General features: G+C 45.5%; 1 protein-coding gene across 7 annotated transcripts in view; it reads left to right on the forward strand.

Moving 5' to 3' along the window:
* NADK (NAD kinase) overlaps positions 1-18,939 on the forward strand; it is a 90,771-nt gene that overhangs the window by 52,497 nt on the left and 19,335 nt on the right. Inside the window, exon 1 of one of the 7 annotated variants that reach the window (XM_040427640.1) lies at positions 9,458-10,036. The exons of the other annotated variants lie outside the window; for them this stretch is intronic. Coding sequence (XP_040283574.1) covers positions 9,969-10,036 — 68 coding nt within the window. The 5' untranslated portion in view covers positions 9,458-9,968. Of the gene's footprint in view, positions 1-9,457; positions 10,037-18,939 lie in introns of those variants that run through there. 7 annotated transcript variants of the gene reach the window in all.

Consider the following 18,939-nt stretch of genomic DNA (forward strand, 5'->3'; position numbering starts at 1 on the left):
TGGAAGACACCTTCTTCAAGCAGTGGTACAGGAAGAAGTCTGCATCCTTCAAGAAAAACATGATTTTCATGCAGGACAATGCTCCATCACACGCGTCCAAGTACTCCACAGCGTGGCTGGCAAGAAAGGGTATAAAAGAAGAAAATCTAATGACATGGCCTCCTTGTTCACCTGATCTGAACCCCATTGAGAACCTGTGGTCCATCATCAAATGTGAGATTTACAAGGAGGGAAAACAGTACACCTCTCTGAACAGTGTCTGGGAGGCTGTGGTTGCTGCTGCACGCAATGTTGATGGTGAACAGATCAAAACACTGACAGAATCCATGGATGGCAGGCTTTTGAGTGTCCTTGCAAAGAAAGGTGGCTATATTGGTCACTGATTTGTTTTTGTTTTGTTTTTGAATGTCAGAAATGTATATTTGTGAATGTTGAGATGTTATATTGGTTTCACTGGTAAAAATAAATAATTGAAATGGGTATATATTTGTTTTTTGTTAAGTTGCCTAATAATTATGCACAGTAATAGTCACCTGCACACACAGATATCCCCCTAAAATAGCTAAAACTAAAAACAAACTAAAAACTACTTCCAAAAATATTCAGCTTTGATATTAATGAGTTTTTTGGGTTCATTGAGAACATGGTTGTTGTTCAATAATAAAATTAATCCTCAAAAATACAACTTGCCTAATAATTCTGCACTCCCTGTACTCAGGGAGGTGTGTTTTTTTTTTTTGTTCAGCACTCGTAGTAACCTTGGCTACGAGGCGTTCAGACCTGTCGCTGCAGTATAAGATCTGCAGTAATACCGGTAGTTTTGCCATGGGGCGCTGTATTAGCAGCATTAACCCTGATTGTCTTGGTTGTCAGTGTTTATTTCCGTAATGAGTAGGTTTGGTGTTGGAGCAGGACACGCAGGGTGGAGTCACTTTAATTGTCCCACTCCAGTAAATACTGGGAGCAGTAGGAGCAGGGCGCTGCGCTGTGTACAGGTCCTGTGATTCACACTTGACTTGAACGCCAGATCAATATTGACTCTGCAGTTTTTGTTCTGAGTAAACGGGGAGTGAAATGACATTTGATCTTATGATATTTAGCAAATAATAGAAATAAGTTCTCGTTATTTGGGAAGAGCAGTTGCAGAGGCGGACAGAGTAGTCTACACCACCTCAACTCATGCAGATGTTGCGCAGTGCTGCGAGGCACCAGTGCCTGATTGGGAGGCCTCTGACCGCTGGGCTGTGCGCTCCCATTTAAATGGAGTAGCAGACACAACAGCATGCTCACTGCTCCATCGAACTGAGTAGTTGTAATTGTAATGGGACAACCCCTTTAAATTCACTGTGTTCTTTGCCCCTGAGTTTTTCAGCCTTGTCACTTGAAGTCCTAGCTAGCGCCCCTGGATTGGTAATGTAATGCAATGTGGAAACTGGGTCTTAAAATAAAAACCAACTTATAATGAACCAGATCCACAACTGCATATGGTTTCCCAATAATATTGCTGTATAGTTCTAGAATGCTGCAGGGCTCCAGACTAAAAAAAATATCAAGGAGCCATTGGCTCCTAACCTGAAAAATTTAGGAGCCAAATTAAATTTTTAGTCGCCAAACTTAAAATACGTATAATATAGCTGGGATGCTTAGGAGCATGGGGTTTTCTAAGCTACAGCCCACGCAGCTAAAGGGGTTGTGCACTCATTTCCATGACCTGTCGGACTAGCCGCTTTGGTAATCCCTAGGTGCTGGGTCCTGGCTCATTCGCTTCCCGACCTCCGCTGCTTGTCTTGGGTTTCTCCATGAAAACGTTTGGCTGCAGTGGCATCAAGACAATCGCTGGCCACAGTGTGAGGGGCGGATCTTCACCCAGCAGACGTCTGCAGCGTGTGTCTGCTGGAAGAAAGCCAGGGCAGAGCAGAGGGTCCAGGCGCAAATGGCGACAAGACAACAAAGTCTTGTTGCCATTCTGCAATTCTATTCAATTGCATTTTGGTCGCCATCTGCAGCACTGGCGTCCGCAAAATCCTATTTTTTGCGGATCTATTGCAACAATGTCTATCCTTGTCCGCAAAACGGACAATTTCTATCTTTTTTGCAGGGCTACGTAACGGACATACGGACACAAAAACAAAATACGTTCGTCTGAATGTTGCCTAAAGGTGTATTCACACGCAGCAGATTTGTTCTAGAAATTTCTGTGACCGAAACGCACTTCCAATCATCTGAATGGGGTTGTTCCTGCAGCAGGTGCATAGTTTACTGCCTTCAGTTGAATGGGACAGTCACAGAAATGTCTCCAATAAATCCGCCACGTGTGAACACACCCTGACACCAGAATTACTGTAAAGGATTTACTAAGAGCTAAGGGGGTTCATCAAACTGGTGTAAAGTAGAACTGGCTGAGTTGCCCATAGCAACCAATCAGATTCCTCCTCTCATTTTCCAAAGGAGCTGTCAAAAATGAAAGGTGGAATCTGATTGGTTGCTATGGGCAACTCAGCCAGTTCTACTTTATACCAGTTTGATAAATGAAAAAAAAAAATAAAACCTTCATAAGGCTGTATCCTTGCTGAGGGGCACCAAAAACTGCAGGTGTCCAGCCTAAACAGTCCCCCCCCCAATTATTCTACCAGACAAGAACATTTTGGGGCGTCATATCCTCTGTGTAGCAGTTGCCCATAGCAAGTAGTCAGCCTGCAGCTCAGAGAACATGAACGGGTCCGATTGGTTGCCAAGGGCAACTGCTAACCGTCCTCTCCTACCTGCCGCAGTGAGCGCCTCACACGCCGCCACCTGGAGCTGTCGCTCTCCTCCTGTCCCGATGTGAGCGCGGCAGCCCGGACTTCAGCGGTCACCAGGAAGACGGCGCTGAGGAGGGAGAGAAGAGCGGACACCGCAGACCTGGCACACACCGGGGCCATCCTCCGTTATCACCTCCTGGCCATTCACTTTACTGGCAGCAGCATAACCATCCCGACCACAGCGCCCCCTGCAGGCAGGAGCTTACAGGTATCCCTCAGTATTTCCCGCCGCTGGCGCTGTGATGCCGGGAGTACCAGCGATTACGGGCGGCACAGGAAGAATATCAGTCCGAAGCGAATAGTCTGGTTGAGGGGAGGCCGCGGCTGGTCTGGGCCCGGTTTCTCCCGCTTGCACTGGTTTTCATGTTTCGGGGTTCCATGCTGTGAGGCCCCCTGTTCAAAGAGGCAGAGCAGTGGAGGGTCTAGGCGCAAATGGCGACAAGACAACAAAGTCTTGTCGCCATTTTGCAATTATAAGTCGCATTGGCGACCATTTTGGTCGCCACCTGGAGCCCTGTGCTGCCAGTCTGCATCCAAATAATGCCATCCTATACCACCCCAATAATATTACATATTCATTTTATTATTTTATTTTATACTCCCCATACAAAAATACTGCCACACCACCAAAATGTGGCAACATGGCGCTCAAATTTATTCTGACCTACTGTGCCCAGATATCGAGATACCATTTCAAAAAATGCCATACCATACCAAAATCGCACCATACACAAGTCACTGGCACCCCTCATAGCAGCCGGCTGGCCTATGGTACCCCCCACAGCCACATGCCAGCCACTGGCAGCCCCCCATAGAAACGTGGCACATATAGTCCCCCTGCAGATTCCAGAGATTACCAGGCAGCACTGGTTCTTACTGATCACCTATGTTCTGTATTTCAAGGGTCAGGTCACGCCCCTTGTTAGAAACCAGTTTCGGATATGGCAGAAATCACTGCGTTATCAAACGACCTTTGATTTGGAGACAATTAGCCGTGGATAAACAATACCAGCCTGGTTCAGCCAGTAATCCCCTCCTTTTGTGTTAACCCCTTCCTCCTGAGAATCCGGAGCGCCTACTTCCTCCACAGTCTCTTACCGTAGTAAGTAATCCCGGTGCACGGGAACGTGTTCAGCACCAGATGCGGCACGTGTGATATTTCCAGATAATAAGGCCTGGAAGCATCTGCTGCTGCCACGTGTAAATTCCGGGGTACAGACTGGTGCGTCCAGGTGACTGACCCCTTGCAGTAGTTATGTCAGGTGCTGCTCTTTTGCTGTACTCTTCAGAAGATCTTACAGGGTATTGGTTGTCTGGGTCAAATGTCGGTAAAAGATATTAAAGAGGTTGTCCAGACGCCTAAATTTCTTTTTTTAAAGGTCTCATAATGGCGCAAAATAAAAATAGTAGTCATGTAAGGCCTCGTTCGATCAGGCTACCAGAGCTCATCCTATACGACCGTGTACCGCCAGATCTTCATTGACTATAATAGGATCGAATGGAGATCTAGCAGCTCCCCGGCAAATATGCCAGGATTCTGCCAGACAAAACCGCTGCACGCAGCAGGATCACACTACTAGATTCCAAACATGGGTTGTGTCCTCCCCCCCGCAATGAATGGAGTGCAGGTTAAGCATGTGTACTGCCATTTATCTCTATCAGACTGACAGAACTAGGTCAGTGCCATACTCTATAACTAACAGCTCAATAGGGAATAAATGGAGAGGCATTGTACATGCTTGATTTGCCATTCCATTGATTTTAGGGGGCCACGGTGTACAGGGTTCCCATTCCCCCTAACCCGCACCTGTGTAATAGTTACACCCTATACTGTGGATGGGGAATAACCTCATATAACTGGAATACCATTTTCATTTTAACTACATAACGACCAAGTGCCGTACACGTACACCACAGGATTAATGTTCCTTCTCATGAAGTCTTGAAAGAGCAGGCCGGATCCCTGGATGTCAGACAGTTTAGGACCCCGAGGAGAAGACCGCAGCGGTTTATTACCACTTCTGTCTTCTCCTTTCTTTGGTGCATAGCACTCGATGAGCAGTACGCAGTGAATAGGACCATCGGACCCGGTGATCATTGGGTGTCTCAGGAAGAGCTACCGGGTCTTAGCAGACTCTGATCAGCTCTATTTAATGCCCCACAGGGGGCTGTTTTCCCCTATAACTGGGTCTCTATTTGGGGGGGGGGGGGGGGGGGGGGTTGGGGGATTTTTTGCTAAAGAAAGGGGAGCCAGGAGGCCATAACAACCAGGTTGGACGGTCTTCACTCTTTAGTGCCCATACGCATTGCCTGGCAGTCAGCCGGACACTTGGGCTCCTTTTATTCTGATGATTTGTATTATGGGAAGTCATCGTTACATTGTACAATCTGATGTTAGGAAAGCAAACTGTCCCCTTCATTGTATCCGCTCCAACAAGCTCCCCGGGAGGTAAATTTATAGAAAGACCTCATTAAATCTAATAGATATGGAGGCTGATGACGCGGCTATGTTAGGTGTGTGTTTATTTATCATCTGCCCTCTGCTGGACGCCCGGGGTCCTACTGGAATAATGGGTGACTTCTAGATAGGTTCTCATCTACTTTACAAGGCAAATAAAATATGTATGTTGTCAGTTCACACTAAGGCTCACTTATGTAAAAATATAATATATATATATAAAAAAAAAAAATATTACATACGTGTGTGTATGTATAATATATATATATTAGTTCTACTCACGAATGGGGTTTGCAGAAATCCACCTGCTTGCCACAAGACAACCCAATGCAGATGAGTGGGAAATGTGAATGTTTTTCTTTCTTTTTTTTCATTTTTTCCCCATTTCGCTCGCTCCTAATACATCACAGTAACCCATGCTAACCCACTCACCACCCTGAGCATTAGAAAGAAGGAGAAATATTATTTAACTTAAAAAATAAATAAATAACTAATTACATTTGCTCTTATCTTTAGGGTCGAGGCTACTAATCCAAGGTTTCCACATTTATATACCTAGCACAGAGCGCAGCACAGAACTTTTCCTGCTCTGAGTAATTGGGCCGTTTGTGCCTCAAACAGTAGCTGAAAAGGCACAAAATCTAGGAAGTATTCATAGAGATGCTACATATCCCCTAAAACTTCTAAAATATTAAAAACATTGGGTCAAGAGGAACTGTGACCCAACAGATAGGAAATATGCTTTCCACTACTTTGTGCCACATCAGATGAATCCAGTCCGCCTCTGTGCCCCAACACATCGGACACTGAGGAGATTCGCTACCTGCAATCCTATAAATAAATAAATTTGGATGAATAGTAAAATCTGTGGGAATTATCCTATGCTGATTTTTTTTTTTTGGGCATAGATCCCCCCTGCCGATCACGAGAACGGAGGCCGTTCTCCCATATTTGAATGGAGCTGCGGTCGGTGTGTGTGCTGCCGCCCTGCTCAATTCTAGGGGGCTCCTGAAACCCTTCTACTTGACCCTCTCCATCAGTCCCATAGAGTTGAATGGAGTGGCGGACATGCATGCGTGACTGCCGCTACGTTCAAATAGTGGAGCACAGGCCCCTGTTTTCCTAATTGGTGGGGACCCCATTAACAGTTCGATGGGGGTTGACAACTGATCTGCGGGGGTGCTGGCGTTGGACCTCCACCAATCTGATATTGATGAACTCTCATGAGGATGTCATCAATGTTGTACTCCTGAAAAACCCCTTTAAATAAGTGTCTAACTATAGTCAGCCCCCTTCTTTTCCAGAAAGATGCACTCTTCCTTCCCATAGCTTTCATACAATCTGTATTTTTTTTAAAGATATAGTGAAAAGTACAATTTAATTTTGGGAGGAAATGATCTTCATTTCTTCTGTCATGATGCAGAATGGAGGACAGACTTCATTTTGTCTATTTCCTGTAAGATACGTCTTCAGCAGTGAACGACCTGGGGAAGAAATGAATTCACGTTGTGGGGCGTGAAACGCGTTTTATCCTCTGTCACATGTCTGTCTGCACTATTGTGCAAATATTTTTATAGGTTTTACATCCTGTATTTCGCCAGGTTGCGCAGAGGACATGGCGGCAGTACAATGGTGTGGATTTTCCCTGGCTGCTCGGAATGACGCACGGTTTCTATAAATGAGAGATGATGTGTCAATAGGCATCGTGTCATCTTATAAAGTCCCTGTGATCTGGATAATGGTGTCAAACTAGGCCTTAATATTTCATGGGAGATTATCAAAACCTTCCAGCAATTACCAGATGCCAAACACATTGCTCCATGGATATTCCTCTTTTAGTAATTTTTTAAGCATTTTTTTTTAAAGGTGTAGTTCACTTCTGAAAGTATCCAGAATTGACTCATACATTGAGCTCTGTAAAATATACAGTTCTCATTCCATACATTCCAGAAATTCCCATGGGAAAACCCATAATTATACCAGTTTGAGAAACAAATGACTTTTGTGGCTGGAATTTAAAGCATCACAAAATGGCTATTTTCTGACCCCTCCTCTTTTATTTCAGAATTATTGTGTTTATCTGCCCACAGTACCCCATACACTGCATATTTTGCCACATATACCGGTTTTGCATATCTGCACTTTCCTTCCCCTGTTCTTGGCATCATGACATCTTGGCAGGATGCTTACATACAGAACTGTGATCAGTTTCCTGCTGGGTTTTCTAACAAAACCTAGCATGCTTTGCGCCACCTAACTAACATGGAGAGGGAAGGTGTAGGGGGAAACGGCTACTGCACAGGGAACATACCTTTTAAGGGATTGTCTAGGAGTTTGATATTGATGTCCTGTCCTCACTATAAGCCACCAAGGTCAGATCAGTGAAGGTCTGACACCAATCATTTCTGCCGATCAGCGATTTCCTTGTAGCTCCGGCACCAGAATTACACAGCTCTGTCCATTGTGTAGTAGACACAGCTGGTAACTGCAGCGCTGCTTCCATTCAAGTGAGTTGGAGCAGATCTTCAATTACCAGTGCACTAAACAATGGACAGCTGTGTAGTTCTGGTGCCGGAGCCACAGAGAAACAGCTGATTGGCGTGAATGAGGGGTGTCAGACCTCTAATGATCTGATATTGATGGCCTCTCCTGCAGATTAGTTATCAATATCAGAAACCGGACACCTTTTTTAACTGTGTGAGTTAGTTTAGAAAGGAGGAGAAAGAAGCCTTTTTCTCTGATAAGATATATTACAAAGTTTCTTATATTACCTGTACTATTTATTTATGCAAAGTACCGTGACCATTTAATGGTGGCATATTCTTTAGGAATTGGTTATCATTACCTGTTGGATCAGGGCTGACTGTAGAGACCACTACAATCCCTGGTGGGCCTGAAGTGCTAGTTAAAGTGCAGACCCCCATCAGTATCAAAATCCTTGACAACGCCTTTAGGCTACATGCACACGAACGTTGTTTGTTTCTTTGTCCTTTCCGTTTGTTTTTCATTTTTTTGCGCATAGGATAGGACGCACCATGTGCTATCCGCATCAGTATGTCCGTTCCGTTGTCCCGCTAACAAAATAGTGCATGTCCTATTTTTTTCTAGTTTGCGGACAAGGATAGGCATTATTATAATGGAGCCGCAAAAAATAATAATGGATGCCATACGGAACGTCATCAGTTTTTTTTGCGGATCCGCAATTTGAGGACCGCAAAACACATACGGTCGTGTGCATGTAGCCTTTAGGGTGCATTCGCACGACCGTAAGGTGTTTTGCGGTCCGCAAATTGTGGATCCGCAAAACACTGATACCTGCCGTGCGGACCGCACATGGTCAGCGCTATATAGAGAATGCCTAAGCTTGTCCGCGGTTGCGGACAAGAATAGGACATGTTCTATCTTTTTTGCGGCTCCACGGAACGGAAAAACGGATGCGGACAGCACACGGTGTGCTGTCCGCATCTTTTGTGGCCCCATTAAAATGAATGGGTCCGCACCCTTTCCGCAAATTTGCGGAACGGATCCATTTATACGGTCGTGTGAATGCACCCGAAGTGTAAAAAAACTGTCATGTGGTGAGGATTTCAGCTCCTCGGCATGTCAATTTAGAGTGTGGGTTTCATCTTTTGCAAAGCATATGGTTAAATCCGCAGCAAAATTCACATGGAGCGCCACTGAAAATGACGTCCTGGGTGGAGGTCCCCTAATGGTATGTTTACGCATTGCAAAAAATCGACCGTGTATTTGCCCCGGAATCCGCTGCAGAAATCCGAGGCCGATCCATGGCTTTCTGACGCAGATTACATGCTGCAGATCCACCCATGGATTTAGCCTCATTCATGAGGCTAATCCACAAGTGGCCGCCAGCGGTAGGGCATGCTGAGAGTTATACACATGAACTGGGGGGAAGCCGCAGGTCTTTTGACTCATGACACACATTACAATTCAGAGGCACCATTACAGGTAAGGTGACGAGATGTCGGCTGCTCTTCCTGATCTGTCAGGCCTGGTAATATGAGGATGTGTCTGTAGAGTCAGTGCATCATTTACTTCCTCCTCCACCTGACAGAAGGAGCCGCACTCCTCCTCCTACTGGGCAGGATCAGCATTACATAATACAATCAGCACGTCTTAAGAGGCTGTGCCGTGGCTGCCTGCCAATCTGAGCCTGAATACCTGGACAAGCCCTCATTAAATCTTCACTCCCCCATCGTCTGACCACCACCTTCTCAAATAAGACTTGTCCAAGCTCCCAGGAGAAGCGACGTTCCTCTGCGTTGAGTGGGGTCACTGCTCCAGCTGCTCCTCAACTTTCCTAAGGAAGTTTCTCTGTCTTCAGGTTTGCAGAGGACGCAGCCTATCCCCCTGATTGTGAGTGTAATGGCAGATAACTGTACGAAGACCCAGCAAACGTTCCTCGCGCTGCCACCATTTAGCAACACGTGCAGCTGTTTTCACTTATGTCCCGGGGATAGAAGACTGCAAGAAGTTCGGTTTTAGAAATGACTTGATGTGTATTTTTCAAGGTCTCTTCCTGCCCTTCGGACACAGGCAAGACATCTTCCTCCTTTTTTTTTTTTTTTTCCTGGATTCTTTTTTTCTTCTCCATCTTTTTGGGATTTTCCTCCGTTACAATGCCGTCCTGCCAATAGCATTGTCCCGGGGAGCACCACATTTTTCACTGTTCTTTGGCATCGGTGAGATTTATGCAAGACACCATGAAGATATTGGAGAAAGTGAAGCGGAGAAACTTTCCAGGGAATACCTGGCAATGGTCAGTATCTCGTCCCCGGGTGGAGGGGGAAGGGTCGCTGTGCTTAATCAGCACGAATAAGTACATAATGAAACGGGGAATACACAGATCCCAGGGCAGCTTTCCAAGCATGTGTCCCCGCTGGCCGGGCTCTGCTTATTCTGCAGTTGTCGGATACCGTCTGATTTCACCAGAATTTGATCTACTGAAAGGGATGGGCAGCAATGTTTGTATACTTTTGCGTGTCTGTGTTATATATATTTTTTACACTGTGCTTATCATAGATGTGTCGTGAGAGTGTAAGCTTTCCGCTTTGCTGTGAATTATGTGCGTTTCTGCTTCTTGTGGATTTTGCGTGTTACCCAAACCAACACATCTGTGTGAATATGTGCACAGAAGAGTCCGCTCTGAGCATGTAGCAGAGCTGAGCGTGTTATTTAGGGGTTTGTTGTTGTGCTTTCTGATAAGTTACTCAGATCTCTCCAAGCACAAGCTTGGATCAAAAATATAGATTTTGTTTATTAATGCCGTTTTTGAGTATGACACTTTATTTCAATTTATGGGGGAGGGAGTTGTTACATGGTAGCTGATGTCTCCCATCTAATTGGAATTGGTCAGCAAGGGAATTATTCTGGGATGTCTAGTATTTTCTTAACTTGAAATCCGTACAACCTTTTGTAATACTTAGGCTACGTGCACACGACCGTATGTGTTTTGCAGTCCGCAAATTGCGTATGCCATTGTTTTTTTTGTTTTTTTTTTCCGATCCATTGTAACAATGCCTAAAAGGGCAAAAGTTGTTTTTTTTTTTTTTTGCAAAACTACGGAACAGACATACGGATGCGGATAGCACACGGTGTGTTGTCCGCATTTTTTGTGGACCCATTGAAATGAATGGGTCTGCATCCTATCCGCAAGAAAAACGGAACGGACACGGAAACCAACAACTGTCATCATGAAAATGATATCCAGTCTACCTGCAGTGTAGAGCAGATCGATATACAGTGGTCCCTCAAGTTACAATATTAATTGGTTCCAGGACGACCATTGTAAGTTGAGTAGTTGGTTCCAAAGCCCCAAGATGAGAGAAAATGAGGATTTAAGAAAAATAAGCAGATAACTAAGACAGATGACACCAGTCCTTACCTATACCAGTCAGGAACAGCTGATTACCAGCAACTAATCCAGCTGCTTTACCAGAGAAGTGGCCTTGATTGGTTGGATCCGAGTCTGAGACATTGTATGTGGAGTTCAGTTTCAACGTACGATGGGTCAGAAAATAAGGAATCCGCTCAGAATGCATCAGTTTTCCTCATTTCAGTCTCCATTCCGCTTTGGAGACGAACACCAAAACGCTGCTTGCAGCTGTCCGCCTGACGAAACTGAGCCAAACGGATCCGTCCTGACACACAATGTAAGTCAATGGGGACGAATCCGTTTTCACTGACACAATCCGTCACAATAGAAAACGGACCCGTCCTCCATTGACTTTCAATGGTGTTCAAGACGGGCCCGTCTTCGCTATGTTAAAGATAATACAAACGGATCCGTTCTGAACGGATGCAGACGGCTGTATTATCTGAACGGATCCGTCCATGACTGATCCGCACAAAACGCGAGTGTGAAAGTAGCCTAAGCTCGGTGGGCTGCTGTTAATATGGGGATACAGGTGTTGGCGCAGGAAACATTATAGGAAAAAGTGCCCAGACCACATAGGCCAGTGCTTTTTCCTCGAGTGTGTAAGCACTGCCACCGCTGATGAATTGCATGGTGGTCGTAACCATGGAAACTAGCAGTGTATAATGTCATGCAAAATGAATCCAGCCAGCAAAGGAAGCAATATGGACAATCACTATACATTAGTAAGTGGCTTGTATTAACTTTCTCTACATAATAAATGCCATTTGCTGAAGTGACACAGCTCCTTTAAGTCGCTCACCATGTACCTTTTCAAGGTTGAGTTTTGCTGATAACCACTCACATCCCAGACTACTAGGCTACAGATGTTCTAGGCTGCTAGCCAAATATGATTAAGACTATAAGGTAATTTTTCAAGATGAACCTCTATACTGCGCCCGTGCCCCCGTGTGTGTGGTTTGTTGATTCTCCATAGGTTAAGGGTTAATTTCCCATCCTCTTCGCTTTCTTCCTCTTAATTCCCTTCATCCTCTTCACCGTCATCATCATTAGGGCTCATCCAGACAACCATATATGTTTTGTCCTGGCTGTGTGCATGCTGCCATTTTCTTTTTTTAATTCAATAGAAATGTCCCTATCCTTTTCGCAAAACCGGACAGGAATAGGACATGTTCTATCTTTTTTGCGGGCCCGCAGAACGGTGTGCTGTCCACATCTTTTGTGGCCCCATTGAAATTAATGGGTTTGCATCCGATCCGCAAAAAATGAGGTTTGAATGAGGACCAAACATACGGTCGTGTGCATGAGACCTTATTTATCATCTGCGATAGCGGTAGCTCAGGTCACATAACTTTTCTGCTCCTCCATTGCAGATTCCTTCATATTTGATGGGAAAAAAATAGAGCTCACAATGGGCAGAACCTGAAAGAACAGATTGTAAAGGTCCTTTTACATGGACCAATGTTTTAGGCAGGTATCGGGAACGAACCAAACGTTCCTGATAATTGCCTGATTGTCAGCGGAGCTGGAGGCCACATTTAGGCTACTTTCACACCTGCGTTTAGGTCGGATCCGTCTGGTATGTGCCCAGACGGATCCGCACCTATAATGCAAACGTTTAGATCCGTTCAGAACGGATCCGTTTGCATTACCATGAACAAAAAAAAATAAAAATTTTTTTTTACATTGAAAGTCAATGGGAGACGGATCCGTTTGAAAATTGAGCCATACTGTGTCAACTTCAAACGGATCCGTCCCCATTGACTTACATTGTAAGTCTGGACGGATCCGTTTGCCTCCTCACGGCCAGGCGGACACCTGATTGCTGCAAGCTGCGTTCAGGTGTCCGCCTGCTGAGCGGAGCGGAGGACAAACGGAGCCAGACTGATGCATTCTGAGCGGATCCGCATCCATTCAGAATGCATTAGGGCTGGACGGATCCGTTCGGGGCCGCTTGTGAGCCCCTTCAAACGGAACTCACAAGCGGAGCCCCGAACGCTAGTGTGAAAGTAGCCTTACATACAGCAATCGCCTCTGCTGTATGGGGACAAGCGATCACTACAGAGAAAATCATAGTGGGCAGCAGATCCCTGTGTACAGGAACAGTGATATTTGGTGCCAGCAAAATGACACAATCACCCAATGAACTAGCGCTTGATCGCCACCACCTTTTAGAGTACATTCAACCATTAAAAAAAAAAAATCCCTAAAATAAAGTGGCCTAAATGGGAGCAAATGCTCAAAAACCCCAAACATTGTAGCCTGTTTATAACCGGGGGAGCAATTCCTCCGCATGTGATCCGTTGCTAGCGGCAATCCCCAGCAAAAAATGCATACAATGGAGGATGTCTGCAGCGGACCACAAGCACCACAAAGACATACTACACAAGATGGAGCAGTGTGTGGATGAAAATATACAAATACATAAATCACTTCAAAAGGTGCAGCACAATGATAGGCAACTGACAACACTGGCTAATCACTCAGGCTGATGTTAAAAACTGAGACTTTAGCCAATGTATTCCTGTCAGGAACACATCGGAGCCCTTTTGCACCACCGTCAAGGTATCTCAGTGTGGCACGGGTCCTACCACTAGACTACCTACGGTGTGTGAACACGGTCTGAGAGGTGCTAAGATACAACTCACAGCCAAGCTCCCACTTACCTCCATAGTGAGATCACTTATGCAGTGGGAGAAAAAATAGGGCTGTAGATCAGACCGTGTTCACACACCGTAGGTAGTCTAGTGGTAGGACCCATGCCACACTGAGATACCTTGACGGTGGTGCAAAAGGGCTCCGATGTGTTCCTGACAGGAATACATTGGTTAAGGTCTCAGTTTTTATCATCAGCCTGAGGGGTTAGCCAGTGTTGTCAGTTGCATATCATTGTGGTGCACCTTTTGCAGTGATTTATACATTCAACCATTACACAAGCATTTCTACAAACTCTCATCCCTGATAACTGGCCATATCAATCCGTTTAAAAGGACCCGAACGGTATTATCCCATGGTTAATGTAAAAAAATGAGAATCCGATAACATACAATACATGACAATCTCTTTCTAACAAAGCCAGAACCAGCCCTGTACCTCAAATGGATCCAGAGATCTCCCCATTCATTGCTCTCCTAGATTTATATGAAGCTGGCAGCTCAAGGGGAGTGTCTCTTCTGCTACAGCTCAGGGGGCGTGTCCATGTTCTCCCTATCACAGCTCAGGAGGCGTGTCCATGCTCTCCCTATCACAGCTCAGGAGGCAGCTGAAGGATGAAACTGAGCATGTGCGGCCATCTCAGTGAGCCGGACAAAGAAATAAGAAAAAAAACAACCAGCAGGTGGCGCTGTACAGATAGATTTTATTGAATAACTCAGTGGCTATGCTAAATTTTTAATTACATGCAGTTACAAAAGTATTCAGATGCTGGTTTGAAAAATTTTCGTGGGTCAACCCCTTTAAGTCAATGGAACCCCCCCCCCCACTCCTGGCACAGATGGTAGATATTTTGCGACCGATATGGCTGGTGGTTTTCATTATGAATGGCAAAACGTAACAGTACTTGTGGATGGCTTTTTTTAGTAACCTTTTTGTAGCGCCATTATGTTTCAAATATTAATTTTTTTGTTATTGTATAGGTTTATATTATACATAAAATATCTCTGCTTGCACATATTGGTTTATTACCGTCAGTCAGGCTAAGACAAGACCATGTCTAGATCTTCAGAGCTTTATCTTCAAGGCTCTTCAGACAGGCGTTCATACGAAGGAGTAGATTATTATATTGGTGCCAGTGCATGTAGATTTAGGAGTGTTGTCCAACCAGTGGGTCTCCCTCTATTCAGGGCAGCTCTCACAGCAGCACACCATTGTTGTCAAGAGGTTGTATAGGAAATCTGTGCGTCAGCTGTTTCTGTTGTCACCTCAATAATGCCGCACGTCCCCTCCGTCTGTTCCTGTCACTGACATGAAGTGCAAGGTCCAGCAGCTGATTACTCCTTTATACAAGTAACCTTCTTCGTACTTCTCATATTGGACTCCTCTGCCAGAAAGTCAGATCTGTTTAGTATGACTCCCTGTGGACTGTCGCCCAGCTTTTCCAAAGCCTTGAATGGCAGAGCTAATTGTAGTAAGACTTCTCGTACCTGTATGGTGGACACCCCTTGTGGATCTGTAAGGGTGCCCATGTGGCACTCAGAACATTTGAGTAAAGGTGGCCATACACATTAGTCTAAAGTTGATCAAAATGGACGATTTCAGCCAAAACGAATGTTCTCCGGACGAAATTTTAAAATGAAGGATCGATCTGGCAAACAGATGAAGGACCATCATCCTCTGAAGAGAAGTCAGCCATGTTTAATATTTTGTCTGATAGTCGAAGGAAAGACCTTTCGTTCAGAGAAAGATCGTTCATTATGGTGCATTCACACAAACGTAAGCAGTCTTTGCCCGTGCTGCGGACTGCAAATTATACGGGCATCAGGTGGTTGAATCCCGTATTGCGGTGTGGACCCATTTACTTGAATGGGTCCGCAATATACAGCAAAAGATAGGACTTCCTTGGACTTCCAATCCGTGCCTCCACTCCACACTGCGCCATATCTTGAGGATCGTAGACCCATTCAAGTCAATGGGTCCACATCCGTGATACGAGATTCACATGCGCTGTGCCCATATATATTGCGGAACCACTGTTTGGACTGCGCAATAAGGGCATGTATGCCTACAGACATGCAAATGAACCGTTTTAACATTAGGTAGGCCAGGTAATGCAATAAAATGCACTACTTTACTAAAACGGTCAACTACCACCAGAATAACTGTCTTTCCTAACGAATTAGGCAGATCCATGATAAAATCCATAGATAAGATGGGTAACAGAAATAAAGATCCGGAAGGCCGAGTATGTGTCACCTTAGTGCGTGCACAGGTACCACAGGCCGACACATAGTCATCAACACACTTACGCAGCCCCGGCCATCAGAATCTACGAGAGATGAGGCCGGCAGTGGATCTGCTCTCAGGGTGGTCCCGTAAGAACCGTACAGTGATGTGGCACACGCAATTTCCCAGAGGGGCAAGAATACGGTGCGTCTCCCTGAGACTCTATGGCCCCTTTCACACGAGGCGAGTATTCCGCGCGGATGCGATGCGTGAGGTGAACGCATTGCACCCGCACTGAATACCGACCCAGTCATGTCTATGGGGCTGTTCACATGAGCGGTGATTTTCACGCATCACTTGTGCGTTGCGTGAAAATCGCAGCATGCTCTATATTCTGCGGTTTTCACGCAATGCAGGCCCCATAGAAGCGAATGGGGTTGCGTGAAAATAGCAAGCATCCGCAAGCAAGTGCGGATGCGGTGCGATTTTCACGCATGGTTGCTAGGTGACAGTCTATTCACTGTATTATTTTTCCCTTATAACATGGTTATAAGGGAAAATAATAGCATTCTGAATACAGAATGCTTAGTAGGCGATCAATTGAGGGTTAAAAAAAAAATTAACTCACCTTCTCCTCTTGTTCGCGTAGTTCCCGGTCTCTTCTTTACTTCTTAAAAGATGAACTACCGGCTAGGACCTGTGGTGACGTCAGATCATATGCTCCAATCACATGGTCCATCACCACGGTGATGGACCATGTGATTGGAGTATGTGATCTGACGTCACCAAAGGTCCTTTAGCCCACAGCTCATCATTAAAGAAGTAAAGAAGAAATCGGGAACTACGCGAACAAGAGGAGAAGGTGAGTTAATTTTATTTATTTTTTTTAACCCTCAATTGATCACCTACTAAGCATTCTGTATTCAGAATGCTATTATTTTCCCTTATAACCATGTTATAAGGGAAAAATAATAACATCTACACAACACCTAACCCAAGCCCGAACTTCTGTGAAGAAGTTCGGGTTTGGGTACCAAACATGCGTGATTTTTCTCACGCGATTGCAAAACGCATTACAATGTTTTGCACTCGCGTGGAAAAATCGCGGGTGTTCCCGTAACGCACCCGCACATTTTCCCGCAACGCCCGTGTGAAAGAGGCCTAATACCTTCGGCTCTAGGTCAGGGTATAGAGAGGATATCACCACCCCTTCCGCTAGTATAGGTCTCTGATTTTCAAAATCACCACCTCCCAGGAAAACTACGTGACAAGGCATCCGCCTTGACGTTCTTAAGCCTAGGACGATAGGTGACAGTGAAATTGAATCTGGTGAAAAACAAAGACCATCTGGCCAGTCGTTTAGCTGACTCCAGGTAGGCCAGATCTTTGTGATCTATGAACAGTGATCGGATGAATCGCCCCTTCCAACCAATGACGCCATTCCTCACAAGCCAACTTAATGGCCAGCAACTCTCTGTTACCCACATCCTAATTTCTCTCTGCGGAAGAGAGTTTTTTTGTTTAGTTTTTTTTAGAGAAAAAGGCACATGGGCGCCATTTACCAGGTGACGGGCCCTGCGATAAAACTGCTTCTACCACCACCTCGGACGCGTCCATTTCCACAGTGAAAGGTTGTGACACATCCGGCTGCACCAATATAGGGGTGGAAGAGAAGTACTCAATCGCAGAAAAGGCTCGCAACACCGAATCAGACCACACTGAAACATGTCAGATCTCTCCTGCTACCTGTCGCGGGAATGTCCGTGACACGCAAGCCTTATGATTAATGTATGGACTAACTATTATTGCAGCGACTGGATCACGAATGTCGTCACACTGAGTTAGACCAGTGTTTTGTAACCTGTGACTCCAGTTGTTGTAAAGCTCCAACTCCCAGAAAGCCTATGTCTGTCAGTGCCTGCTGTGAGTGGTAGTTGTACCCCCTTAGTGTCTGACCTGTGTACGTCATAAATCTAAAGCAGATTCATATTGGGGACAAATGGATATTGGGAAAAACATTGATCACATAGGATCTTTTGAAATCATGCTCCAAACGTTCCTGTGTTTATATCGACTGCCGCGACCAGCTTCCTGAAAATGAGCTCTTCATAAGGAGCAATTTGTGGTCCTCAATGCACGGGCACCATCCGTACAGCTGCCGCGACGGATCCAGACCCATTCAACTTGAATGTGTCCGTGATCTGTCCGCACCACCAAAAAATAGAGCATGTTCAATTTTTTTTTGCTGTACAGAGGCACAGAGCGAAACCCCACGACAGCTCTTCATCAGAGGTCGCGCTACATTTTTTTCTGGAAGAGTAAAAATACTCCTCTTGCCATTTTTGAGGAGTATTTTTAGCCGATGAGTACGAAAGTTACAGTAATTCAAATAGTTAATACGAAGGCCTACATAACATTAAGGGGTTGCTATTTATGCAGTGAAACCATTACTAGTATCCAGAACTGTCTTCCATGCATAAATAGCAAATTTAGACAATTTTAAATTTGGCTGAGGTCACTTGCTCTGAGGGGGTCGGCACCACTGAGGTCACTGTTGCATTGAGGGGTCGGCACCACTGAGGTCACTGTTGCATTGAGGGGTCGGCACCACTGAGGCCACTGTTGCTCTGAGGGGGTCGGCACCACTGAGGCCACTGTTGCTCTGAGGGGGTCGGCACCACTGAGGCCACTGTTGCTCTGAGGGGGTCGGCACCACTGAGGTCACTGTTGCATTGAGGGGTTGGCACCACTGAGGTCACTGTTGCATTGAGGGGTTGGCACCACTGAGGTCACTGTTGCATTGAGGGGTTGGCACCACTGAGGTCACTGTGGCTCTGAGGGGGTCGGCACCACTGAGGTCACTGTGGCTCTGAGGGGGTCGGCACCACTGAGGTCACTGTGGCTCT

The sequence above is a fragment of the Bufo bufo genome, chromosome 1, assembly GCF_905171765.1.
Source record: "Bufo bufo chromosome 1, aBufBuf1.1, whole genome shotgun sequence".
In the NCBI taxonomy this organism is placed as follows: domain Eukaryota; kingdom Metazoa; phylum Chordata; class Amphibia; order Anura; family Bufonidae; genus Bufo; species Bufo bufo.